Source organism: Lissotriton helveticus, chromosome 1_1, assembly GCF_964261635.1.
Source record: "Lissotriton helveticus chromosome 1_1, aLisHel1.1, whole genome shotgun sequence".
Lineage (NCBI taxonomy): Eukaryota > Metazoa > Chordata > Amphibia > Caudata > Salamandridae > Lissotriton > Lissotriton helveticus.
The window spans coordinates 1,141,020,699-1,141,033,993 of record NC_136057.1 but is presented as its reverse complement, the minus strand read 5'-3'; the positions used below and the strand labels follow the sequence as shown (position 1 = coordinate 1,141,033,993).

General features: G+C 45.9%; 1 protein-coding gene across 1 annotated transcript in view; it reads left to right on the top strand.

Moving 5' to 3' along the window:
• The window catches only part of LOC144821651 (uncharacterized), a 57,651-nt gene that overhangs the window by 33,358 nt on the left and 10,998 nt on the right, over positions 1-13,295 (top strand). Inside the window, exon 2 of the mRNA XM_078678885.1 lies at positions 5,083-5,218. Coding sequence (XP_078535011.1) covers positions 5,083-5,218 — 136 coding nt within the window. The remainder of the gene's footprint in view (positions 1-5,082; positions 5,219-13,295) is intronic.

The following is a 13,295-nucleotide window of genomic DNA, read 5'->3' as shown; positions in this document are numbered from 1 at the left end:
TGGCTCCCCTTCGAGGAGAGAGTAACTTTCAAGCTACTCACCCATGCCTACAAATCCCTCCACAACATCGGACCCAAATACCTCAACGAAACCTCAACCTCAACGGAACCCAAAGAAACCTCCGCTCTGCCGACCTCGCCCTGGCAGCGACCCTGCGCATGCACAGATCCAGAGCTGGAGGAAGAGCCTTCTCCTACGTCACAGCCAAAGCCTGTGACAAGCTACCAGTCACAATCAAATGCTCCCCTACCTTGCACACCTTCAGGAAGAGCCTCAAGACCTGGCTTTTTGGATGACCCGAAGCTGCACCCCCCCAACAGTGCCTTGAGATCCTCACAGGTGAGTAGCAAGCTTTAGATATCCCCTGATTGATTGATTGATTGATCATCTCATATATTACTTCAGTCATGACATAGATTATGACATTATTGATAATATCAATATGACATCTATAATGACATCATTTGGTGACAATGCTGTGCATGTCAGAGAAGCGAGTTATAGTTCTTTGAAATGAATATACATGATGAATTTCAGAGGTCCCCCTCCACAAGCTTCAAAAAGATCATGGGCACCTTCTCCCTCAAGGCTTTTACTCTAACTAAGAGGGAAAGGGACACAGCCCCCCTCCTTGAGCAATTAAAGCCGTCAAGGACACCTTTCCCTGGGGCCAACTCAGTGACTGTGTCTCGGGGAGCCTATGCTGGGAAACAGCAGTTTCCCTGCCTGCACAATTTACCGCTGTGAGGCCCTATACTAGGGACTTAAAGGTAGATTGAATCCCCCTCGTCTTATTATCTATTAGGTATACTTTTTGCCTGGCTTTTAATGCAATTTTGACTGAGGTGTACTAGGACCCTGCTTTAACCAGGTTCCCCAGTACCAGTGTTCTTTCCCTAAAACTGTACCACAATTGCACAACTTCAGCCTCCCCTATAATTCCCCAGTAACTGGTACCCTTGGTACCTAGGGCATGGGTACTAAAGAGGGTCCTCTAGGGCTGCAGCACAGGTTGTGCCACCACATGGACCCTCAGCAAGGCTATGCACTTTGCCATTGCAGGCTGTTTGTCTTGGTGCAGGGAAATCTTAAGAGTCGACGGCACACCATCCTGTGCGTCATGCCTCCCTTGAACTGCATAAGATAAAGGTACGTCACTCCTAATGCAGGCCTTTAGCCCTAAGGCAGGGTGCACTATATCCTATATTTGAGCATATCAGCATGAGTAAACATGTCCTTACAATGTCCTATCCATTCTGTTATTATGTAAGTGAACAGGGAAGCCATAAAGAGTTCATGGGCTGAATACTTGTCAGCACAAGTTTTCTAGCTCCATGATGGATTCACTGATTTCTAAGATGTTTGGTACCAAGCCCCCTTTCCTGCTCCACTTTTGGTGGGAGGAAAGGCAGGAACATTATTTAGATGAGGAGGAGGTCCCCCCTTAGCCTGCACCATCCCTAGGCAGGCCAGGTGAGGTGAACGCCTTTCTTTAAATTCCACGTGGCCCCTTTGCTAAATAAAACCCTGCTGGTTGGGGGATGAAGTCCCCTTGGCGGCTGAGGGTCCTTCGGGGCCAACAAGACCTCCTGTTACCTCCGGTAAGCCCTGCACGGTGGGATTGCTGAGACGTGGTCAGAGGCCATGCCCCCATTCTCCACCACTCTGCAAACTCGCCTCTCGGTGCACTGCTGGTGGGGGATGAGGTCGCCTTGCCTCCTGAGGGCTAAAGGGGACTTCATTTCCCAAGCAGCAGTGCATCAGAAGGCATTTTAGCAGAGTGGTGGAGAAAGGGGGCATGGCCTCTGATGACCTGTCAGCAATCCCGCTCTGTAGGCTTACTGGAGGTAGCAAAAGGGCTAGTTGGCCCTCAAGGACCCTCAAGAGCTAAAGGGGCTTCATCCCTCAAATAGTAGTGTGCCAGGAGACACGTTTACATAGTGTGGAGAAAGGGGGCGTGGCCACCAAAAACTACTCAGCAAACCCACTGCGTGGAACTTGCTGGCGGCAACAGGAGGGCTAGTTGGTGCCCAAGGACACTAGTAGTGTGCCAGGAGGTGCGTTTGCAGAGTGGTGGAGAAAAGGGGCATTAGACCTGGAAGGAGGCCATGCACCCCCTTCCAGGTCTCAGCAAAGCTGCTGTGTGGGACTTACTGGAGGTAACAGGAGAGCTAGCTGGCTCCAAACACAGCTTGTGGTGCACTATTGGTTGGGAGATGAAGCCCACCTTACTCCTGTGGGACCTTTTGGGCCACGAAGCCCTCCTGGCACCTCTTGTAAGTCCTCAACAGGGGGATTCCTGAGAGCTGGTCGGAGGCCCAGGTCCCTTTCTCCACCACTCTGCAAACGCGACTACTAGTTAAATAACCATATCAATTCAGTGATGACATCCGTGATGTCATTTGAGATGTCAGCAGTGATATCACTGACATGTCATGAGTGAGGTAATATGTGAGGTCATATGTAGTGCATAGCGGGGCCGCAAGTTATAGTTAGCTCACTAACTATAATGGCTGAATTTCTCTGGTTTTGTACAAGTGATACCTGAGACTAAATATAACATCTCTATAACCTTTCCTTTTTTCAGTTTTTTAAAATGCTAATTCTTTACTATAACGTCCCTGAAACTTTATACTATATATATATAAAAATGCGTGACCTACTGGCAGTTGCCACTAGGTAGTAATAGTTAGGTCTGCTTTTCCATAGACGGGAGCGCTTTTTGGTTTACTAATAACATTGGCTCAGTTAGACAAATCTTTCCACAAACATCATCCACCTCAGCTGTTCCTGGAAAGTTGAGGAATGATTTGTGCAGCGGGGGCCAAGAAAAAGGGAAGTCCCAAAGCATAAAATCTTCATGCATTTTCCATAAACCACTTTAAAACAGTTTTTAGCAAAAAGTGCTGAAGAAAATTGCATCAAATTCAGCCGGAACCTAAATCTTGGTCCACAGATTGTGCCTGATCTGGTGTAATTCTGCTCAGTAGTTTTGAGTTATTAAGGCTCAAATATGATCATATATTTTGGCAGTTGGGCTTGTGAGACGCCAGCAAGAGCACAAAATTAGAAATAGAGCCCCGTGATTGGCCGAGAGACCACATTTTCCTGTGAGCTTTCATGCTCTCGAAGAAGCGAGCACTTTGATTGGCTGGCAGTTGCAATGTGATACATTAAATGACTGGTGTCATTGTTTACTGTGAAAAATTGGAGGTGTTGTGGAAAAGAAGCAAAAAGATATACACCGGGAGGCAGAAACATGCTGCCCCCCTAGATTTAGAGAGGAGGTGTCTATGGATAACTATAGTGAAGATACTACATTTATATTGCTTTTAATAATTAATTATCACAATCTTGCAGAACTTTTGAGGGATAGTGAATAGTAAAAAGGAGTAGATGAGTTCTCAATACTGTCAATGAAGGAATACATGTTTTGGTCCTTGTTTTCAAGAGGAAGAATGTAAGAGATAATACTGTGATGAGTAGAAGGTTAAATCATTTTGAAAAAATGTTTTGTGATCGCTCGAGCCTCTTGCGGGATCACGACAACTAGGAAGGTTTATGTGATGTTTGAATACACTCTGCTATTCACACTTGCTACTTTATAAAGGAGTCTTACTCGTGATGGTGTTTATCAGGATCTGCTATTCATGCTCATTGGTTTGAGTATAGTTAAGGCTCATCCAAACACCCTATCATGTACACCCATCATCTTAGATAGAGGAAAGGAGAGCTCAGGCCCTCTCCACACCTTACTATGCACACCTATCATAACAGAGAGAGGTATCACCAGAGACGCTGGTCCCTCCACACACTCTACTATTCACATCTATCATCTGAGCGACAGGTCTTAAGGACAGGCCAGTCCCTCCCCACACCCTATTGCGCACACCTAATACTGCAGAGAGAGGTCTCAGCTGAGAGGCCAGTTCCTTATACACCCTACTACGCACATCCATCATCTGACAGATAGGTCTAAAAAGAGAGGGAACTCCCTCCACACACTGTTCTATGCACAATAATCATCTGAGAGAGAGGTTTGAAAGGAGAGGCCAGTCCCTCCACACACCCTGCTACGCACACATCATCTGAGAGGGAAATCTCAAAGAAGAGACTAGTCACTTCCCATACACCTTACTATGCACACCCGTCATCTGAGAGAGAGGTCTCAAAGGAGAGGCCAGTCCATGCACACACCGTTTGTGAGTCACTCATCTGAACTCCAGGTGGTTCAGATGGGGCAATAATATTCCCCATATCCCTGTGAGAACTAGTCCTGTAGCAATGAAGTATAATATTGCCACCCTTGTAGTTCACAAGTGGAAGGGGGGTGGTTGGGATAATGAAGAGAGAGAAAAATACCAGGTCTTCTGTGAGCTCTGCTTAGCATCACAGGTTTTTGGGGTTCCACAAAGATAATGTCTACTAGGTTCAAGACTCAAGGGACCCAAGTACTAGGGGATCTCAGGGATTCTATTGTCTGTGAATGATAATCACTGATTAAATAATGCTTCACATAAACTATTCATGATAACTCTGCTTACAAAATGTTTCACATAAAACTATCCATGAATGTACATTTGCACCAGTATTCTAAGTAGCATACCAACAAAATGGTGTTCAAGAGACTCTCTCTCATAGTTTTGAAGTTCAAACAAAGCTTCAATAATATGTTTTGAAGATATGCAGTTCTTTACAACATCACATATATCTTAGTCTTTCGTTAGCGTTCTTGTTCATGATGCAATAAACAGTTTTTTAATGCACACCTGTAATATACAGACGTATTGCTCTAAATGAACAGCAGGTATCATATGATAAAGTTACAAGGCTGCAGGTTTCATATTCCAAAGTCACAAGAAATAAGGCTTTCCTTTTGAGTTACACGCGATCGTAATCAAGTGCCTGTAGTATATGTCCTACTACCTTCAGCACAAAAGTCTTTGTGTTTTTAGAATGTCAAATGAAAGTGTTTTACCTAATCTGTTGTTGTTGAGATGCAGCCGAGCAACCACAAGAGTGCAGTGCCAGAATTACCTATTTAAAGTCTTTAACAATCTTTCTTGTGTGCTTTATTTACAGGAACTACGGTGCTGTGGACTTCAAATGATGTGCAGTGGAAGCAAAGAGACGATCAGAAAAGTGGCAGTTTGCACGTGTCATGTGCACAGGGTGGAGAGCTGTCTGAAACTGCCAATGCATGTGTTTGAAAACACAGGTTTGTTTATGCTGTATCATTTTGGTTAGTACAAAAGCTAAGTTAATAAACTCACTAGCACATGTTCCTCCACTGCCATCAGTAATATAATATACATGCATTGCTCTTTTATGTTTAAGTTATAATTTAGTAATAGAATTGCTACCACTGCCACCAGGCACATGAGAGATCAAGAAAGCACTCAACATCCATACCAAGGGGAGGAGGGCCATTTACTGTGTGAATCATGCCTATCAGTGTTACCAGGACCACGCAGTTGTGCAAACATCTTTGTGGGTGACAAGATTCATGAATGTCACCCCCTGTCAAACACCACCCTACAGGCCGGGTTTGGTAGGATGATGGGAATAAGATTAATGAATCAGGTGAGGGGCATGGACAAAGAACGCATGTTCCGAAGAATGCTCAGAGGGATTGTAACCCTTCCAATCAATAAGACAGTGCAGTTTACCATGGACTTGAGTTGCATCCAGAATACATTGCACATCATACTCTTGATTATCCCCCACTAGGATTGGGGGAGTTAGGGAATACCTGCGGGTGTTGGTATGTTATGGTTTTAACAGAGAGACATGAAACACTTGGTGTCTAGTGTATTCTGGGGGTAAGTGCAACCGGACAGTGACATAAGTCAGACAGTTTTCTTTGGAGAAGAGAACAATGAAGCATAGTTGTAATTTTCATGGGCCTTCTAATTTAATGTGTCATGTGGAAAGCCAGATAAGAACCCCCATCTTAAACAGAAGTTCAGGGATTGGATGCCTGTCAGCTTCTATCTTCATTAGACCTTTGTTTTTGACAAAACACGTCTTGGCGTGTTCTTGTATATCTTGTAGGACCTGTCCGATAAAGATGGGATTAGGGTGTTTGGAAGTGCCTGTGGTGGAATCCAGAGGGGTAGAAAAAAAGAGAATATCATAGGGAGGCATGTGTCCTGTTATGATATGTGAATTCTGCCAATGGGAGGGCCTGATCACACTGACTAATCAGAGTGGTCATGAGACATCTAAGGATCTGTTCAAGGGTCTGGTTATTCTCTTCTGTCTGTCCATCTGTTTTTTGGGGTGGTATGCAGATGAGTTGACTACCTACAGTCATAATGTTGTACGCAAGACCTTCTAAAAGTTTGAGGTGAACTGTGGTTAGTGATCTGAGATTATCTTTGTTGGTAGGCCATGCAATTTTACTACATGATTTAGAAAAAAATTACTGAACTCTGCAACTGTTGGAATCTTCTTTAAGGCTATGAAATGTGCCATCTTGGAAAATGAATCTACTACCACTAAAACTGTGGTGTGTTTATTGGATTCTGGCGAGTCTGTGATAAAGTCCAGGCTAATTGTGTGCCAAGGCGTACAAGGTATTGGTAATGGTTTGAGACATGGAGGCGCTATGTGTTTTATTGCGGGTGCAAAAGGGCAGGTATTAACATAGCTCAGTACATAATAGCGCACTGAGTCCCAACAAAGTATTTTATGCTCTTGTTAATGATTTTCTGGTCTCCAAGGTTACCTCCTGCTAATACAGAATCATAGTTCCAAGTCCTGGTATTTGAATGTTTTACGTGCTTCTTTCACAATACGCAGGAATGTCCCTGCTTCAATGACAGCCACAATTTTAATAGATGGAAAAATCTGGGTGGAGGAGTGGTGTTCTCACTAATCCCTGAATAACCCTGCTTAGATAGAATGTCGAATTACAATTGTGTTGAGTAAATGGATGATGGGCACCATTATTTTCGAAAGCTGTTGAATAAATCACCTTTACAAATTGGTGAAGCCAAGGAGTCTCGGACCACTTTAACTGTCATAGGGGCTGGCACCTTTTTAGGTTCCATGGTTATTGCTTCTAGAGCTAAATGGAAGCAAAGGAACTCCACAGATACTATATAAAATAAGCATTTCTCCAGTTTGGCAAATAGGGCATGTTCCTGTAAATGCTGCAAAACAGCCTGCACATGCTGAACATGTTCTCACTCTGTTTTTTAATGGATCAGAATATCATTCAGTATAAACAATGGCAAAGATATTGAAAGGCTGCTGGGGTCTTACAAAGACCAAAGGCCATCATGGTCTATTCAAAGAGCCCACATTCCATTTTGAAGGCCGTTCTCCATTCATGCCCTTCTTTTACATGTGTAAGGTAATAGGTATTGTGTACGTCCAGCTTGGTGTAAATTGTGGAACCTTCAACCTGGACTAATCAAGGGTAATGGTAAAGGATGTTTTATTATAGTCTTGTTGATCGATCTATAATCAGTGCAGGCCTGTAATTCCCCAATCTCCTTTTGGGCAAAGAAGAGGGGTGAGGAAACAGGTGTCTTATGAAGCCTTATGTCTTAGAGCTCATCAAGGTTTTGCATATTTACTGTGTTCCCGGTTCGGTGAGAACATATACTCTAATGTAGTAAAGAACCACCACAGGAATTAGATAAATACAGCAATCATAAACTCTGTGTGGGGGGTAGCTGAGTTGCTTTTACTGGGTCAAAAACATCTTGGAAGTCATGGTATGCCTCAGGCAAAATATCAGGGTGGGAGCGGGAGTGGTGAGCGTCTGCAAAATGTATTGGCATAACTGGGTATGGAGCCTCCTGATAGCAAATGGTCATACAAACTGCGGAGTCCAGGTTTATGGTCTGTAAGTTTCAAGCGATTTTGGGATTGTGGTATTTCAGCCATGGAATGCTGAGGATAACACTAAAGGTGGGTGTATCGATCAGATCAAGGGCTACCTGTTCGGTGATTCTATTGTCACAACCTGTGATCAGAGGTGTAGTATGCAATCGAATTAGCCCAGAAGATAATACTAAGCCATCAACGGCAAAGGCTGGCTCTGGTTCTGCCTTAGCCACCCATGGAACTCCTAGCTTGGTTGCTAAAGGTAAATCAAAAAAGTTCCAGTAGTTCAGAGTTAATAAACACAGAGAGGGAGAGAAATATAATGTGAACTGCAACATGTGGTCATGCATGGGTGCAGCCATCTTGTTTTCTTCTCACTGTTATGGTGCTGGGGACTACATTTCTATCCTACCTTAATCTTTTCAGACCTTCTTTCTCATCAAATGTTTCCTGATCTTTTTATTTAATATCTTTCCCTGTGTAATCTTAAGTGTATATTTTATACTGTTTTCTATTTTTGTGTGTTTTGCAGTGCATTATGTACTGTTTCTCTATATTACATGCTTTCAAATTTCTTTTTACTTCCTTTTTTTCTTGCTTAATTTTCTTTTCCCCGGCCCCTCCAGCATCATGGCAGAGAGTGTGACCTGGGCAAAGAGGAGTCGCCTTCCTTATGGAAGGCGGCACCCTGAAGGGTTGCAGCCCCGGGCCTTGTTTTCTAAGGTGGAGATGGCAGCGCTTGTTTTTTTTGTACAGCGCCACCTCCCTTCCACCTTGGCAGCAGGCGGCAGGCCTGGCTCCAGGTAAAGGATCAGGAAGTGGCAGCAGGACCTGCTGTACCTGCTAGGGGTTGAGGTCATGGGGCTTGGTAAAAAGCTGGTTATAATTTTTATTGTGTGCTCTATGTTATTGCTAATGTTATTTTTTTGCCAAATAGCAAGCATGCTGCTGCTCACATGCAGATAAGTTCCGTTTAAAAATCTTATATTATGTGATTGTTATTCTAGACAGGTACTCGGAGCTACCTAATCCTACTTGTTAGTAACATTGTGCTCGCTTGGGCTGATTATGTAAGAGAACTTAAATTAAGTAATGCAGACTAGAGAAATTCATTTACTTTGTCCTGTCACTAAGATAGTGATAGTTAGTTACTTAGTATTAGTTAGTAATTTAGCGGCCTGCGGCCACTCACTTCATTCCTTGACTCGTTAGTAGAACGTTTTTAGTAGTTTGTAAAGTGAGTGAATAGCAACCAACTAATTTTCTGTATGCAATATGCATACATCCATCTGTGCACTTAAGACTAAATGCAGACATAGTGAATCGGTCCGTCAAAGGGGGTTGAGATGATTGCGAAAGAGATTGGAACTTAGAAGCAAATATAATTTTTTTGCAATTCATTCCAAAGTCTTTCGAATAGGTGGGCTAGGTAGGTTAGTATTTAGGAATCGGAATGGAACTGTGGAATAATAGAGATAGGACGATCTGCAACCATGATACTGGTCTACTACTAGTCGATCTGATTTAGGAAAGGTCAATGTTATTGCAATTGGCGTTTCCTGTCAAAAAATCTTTTTGAAACGATTATTTAATATTTATTTAACACCAATCATTTTAATATGATCATCAGCATCCAGGGGCAAAAAGACAAGGTCGTCTGAGGCGGGTGCGGGAGTTGGAGGTGCCTACCAGGAATGTTCCTCATCAGATGACCCAACTGGCCCTCAGTAATTTGTTAATATGAATATATTTCCCTAAATTTTACTGCTCCTTATTTTGAACTATTAATACCATTTCCTAATTTTTTTGCTTCCCAAATCCTCTTCGATCTATCTGTTTCTAAATTCTTATCCCAGCATTTCCCTATTTTTGACTTAGTTTTTTATATTTCTAGTGTCTGTTTTTTTACCTCAAACTGCCTCTGTCCCTGTATTAGTCTGTCTGTGGCTTGCTTTCTTCTGGTTTTTCAGTCAGCTTTCCCTCTCCCCTATATATTTTGTGGACTGCCTAGTGGTGGTACTGTAAGACTCAGAGAACCCATTGGTCCTTACTGCTACTAGTAATAGTAATACTACTCAGCAGTGCAGATTCAATCAATCAATCAATCAGGGGTTTGTAAAGTGCACTACTCACCCGTGAGGGTCTCAAGCTAATGGTGGGGTGGGCGGCTCCAGATCAGTCAAAAAGCCAGGTCTTGAGAACCTTCCTGAACCTGTGCAGGTTCGGGGAGCGTCTGATGTTCACAGGGAGCTTGTTCCAGGTTCTGGCCGCGATTTAGGAAAAAGCTCTCCTGCCGGTTCTGTTTCTGCAGATATGGGTGAACTCAGCCAGGGCAAGGTCGGCGGAGCGGAGGTTCCTCTTGGGTATGTGGAAGGATACTCTCTCGTTGAGGTATTTAGGTCTGATGTTGTGCAGGGATTTGTAGGTGTGGGTGAGGAGATTGACTCTGTTCTCGATGTGAAGCCAGTGGAGGCCTCGTAGGTGTTGGGTCATGTGCTCATGGTACAATGTCCTGAGGATGAGTCTGGCTGCGGCGTTTTGGAGGGTCTGGAGCCTGTGCAGGAGAGACTTGTTGATTCAATGTAGAGCGTGTTGCCATAGTCCAGTCGGCTAGTGATGAGTGTGTGGGTCACAGTCCTTCTGCAGTCTGAGGGGATCCACTTGAAGGTCTTACGGAGGATGCAGAGGCAATTGAAACTATGGAAGGCAACAGTGTTAATCTGGCGGTTCATGGAGAGGAAGGAGTCGAGGATGATGCTGAGGTTCTGAGCGTGGTCTGTAGGGGTGGGTGGGCTCCCTAGGGTGGAGGGCCACCAGGTGTTGTCCCAGGCGGAGTGGCAGGGTCCGAGGATGAGGACCTCAGTCTTCCCTGAGTTTAGCTTCAAGCAGGCTGCCACTTTCTTCATACCTTCCTGGAAACGGAGTCTGGTGTCTACAGGGTTCTTGGTGAGAGAGAGGATGAGCTGGGTGCTGTCGGCTTAGGATACGATGCTGAGCCCATGATGTCTGACGATGGCTGCGAGAAGGGCCATGTAGATGTTGAAAAGCTTGGGGCTGAGTGATGATCCCTGGGGTACTCCGCAGTTGATTTCCATGGATTTGAAGAGGAAGGGAGGGAGTCAGATCCTCTGGGTTCAGCCGGAGAGGAAGGATTGGATCCAGTCGAGGGTGGCTCCTTGTATTCCTGTGTAGTGTAGTCTGGCTGCAAGAGTGCGATGTGAGATGGTGTCAAAGGCTGCGGAGAGGTCCAGAAGGATGAGGTCTGCGGTGTACCCTGGTCAAGTAGCACGCGGATGTCATCAGTGGCAGCGAGGAGAGCGGTCTTGGTGCTGTGGCTGCTGCAGAATCCAAACTGGGAGGTGTCCAGAATGGAGTTTTCTTCTATGAAGGCGGTCAGCTGGGCATTCACAAGTCTCTCAGTGACTTTGGCCACAAAGGGGAGGAGAGAGATGGGAGGGTAGTTTCTCAGGTCCGTTGGGTCAGCTGAAGGTTTTTTGAGGAGGGGTTTTACCTCTACATGTTGCCAGTCATCTGGGCAGATGCCTGATCTGAGGGAGGCGTTGATTGTGCGTCTTAGTTTGGGTGCGATGATGGTGGTTATCTGTGGAAGATGTGCGGTGGGCAAGGGTCTGTTGCGGCTCCTGAGTGGATTTTCTTCATGGTCGCTGTGATGAGTTCGACAGTAGCAGGATCCCAGGACGTAATGGTCGGCTTACTGGTGGCGGTGGGTTGGGGGTGGTGCTTGTCATTGGTTCGCTGAAATTGTCTTAGAGGGCCTTGATTCTAGGATGGAAGTAGGAGATGAGTTTGTTGCAGAGTTCCTGGGAGGGTGTGACGTCAGTGGCTTCGCAGGTGGGTTTTACGTACTGATGTATGATGCTGAACAGTTCCTTGGTGTTGGTCTGGACTTTGTCTCTTATGAAGGTTCGTTTGGTGTCTCTAATGCGCTGGTGGTATTCCTTTTGTGGTTTTCAGGTTCCTCCACGTTTTCTTTAGATGTCTTTAGATATCTGCCGGTGCGTCTGGCTTCTTGAAGTTCTGTGGTGAACCATGCAGCTTTCAGCAGACGTTGTTTGGCGGGGAGGAGGGGTGCAAGCTTGTCGGCACAGCAGGAGATCCAGCGGTGAAATTCCCTGGCTGCTGAGTTGATGTCGGTTGCAGCTATGGGGGAAATTGACGGAGGGTGGTAATGAGGTGCTCCTCAGTGACCTTGCTCCAGTTCCATTGTGGTGAACGTGGTGCGGATTGGGGTGCAGTGGTGGTATTGAAAGTAAATGGATACAGTGGTGGTCAGTCCAGAGGGGTTGGGTGGTGTGGCAGAAGCGGATGTTTGTTCCTTCAACAAAGATGGGTCAAGGGTGTGATCCGCTCTGTGGATGGGTGTGTTGATGAGCTGCTTCAACCCTAGGTTGGCGAGGTTGTCAAGGAGAGTAGTGGAGTTGGAGTCGTTGTCGAGGTGGAAGTTCAGGTCCCTGAGTAAAATGTAGTCCGTGGAGGTGATGGCGTGTGATGCGGTGAGCTCTGTGATGGTGGTTACGTAGTGGGTGCAAGGTACTGGCGGTCTGTAGATGAGGGTGCCACATAGAGTGATGCTGGGGCTTGTGTGGCTCTGGAAGTGGAGGTGTTCATGGCTGGATTGGGGGTCACTCATGCTGGATGTGGAGAATTGGAGGTGGGTCTTGTCTGCGATGGTGAGTCCTCCTCCGGGTGGAGCGGGTGGCTCTTTTCTGGATCTTGTAGCCGTCAGGGACAGCTGTGGCGAGGTCAGGACCGGAGGTGGTGTTGGTCCAGGTTTCCGTGAAGAAGGCGATGTCGGGAGAGAGGGTGTCGAGCAGGTCCCAGATCTCAACGGCGTGTCAGTGCAGGGAGCGTACGTTGAGCAGGATGCAAGTCAGGGTTTCGGTAGTGTGTGTATTGGGTGTTTCTTCAGAGGTCGCGGGGGCTCTGTCGATGGTGAAGGATTTACGGCAGGGTCTGCATGAAAAATGCCCATGGGTGATGTTCAGCGAGGATCTTGTGTAGTCGGTGTGTCTTCTGGGGTTGAGTGCGTGGAGGTTGGTTGAGTCGTAGCAGCAGACAGTTCTCGGAGAACCAGGGGCCCTGGTGCTGGTCACGGTAGGGTGTCAGATGGGCACAGAAGGGCTTGCCTTTGGCGCGCCTTTGGCGTGCCAGCTGCGTGACCGCACATCGGTCGGCATTAAGTAGGGGGGTGGGCCCCGAGGTAGAGTGGCGGGAGCGGGGCTGTGCCGGGGGGGTGGGGCCGCAGGGGGCTAGCGGCAGGAAGATTGCACAAACCAAGTGAAAACAACAGTAAATAATTTAAATACAGCAAATTACACACAGGCCAATAAAAGAAGTGAGTGAGGGGGTTTAAATGGAACGGAAAAAAAGTAGGCAAAGAGGAGAAAGAGTACCTGAGGTGCGCTGCCAGCGCAAAGCTCTGCGAACCCTGCTAG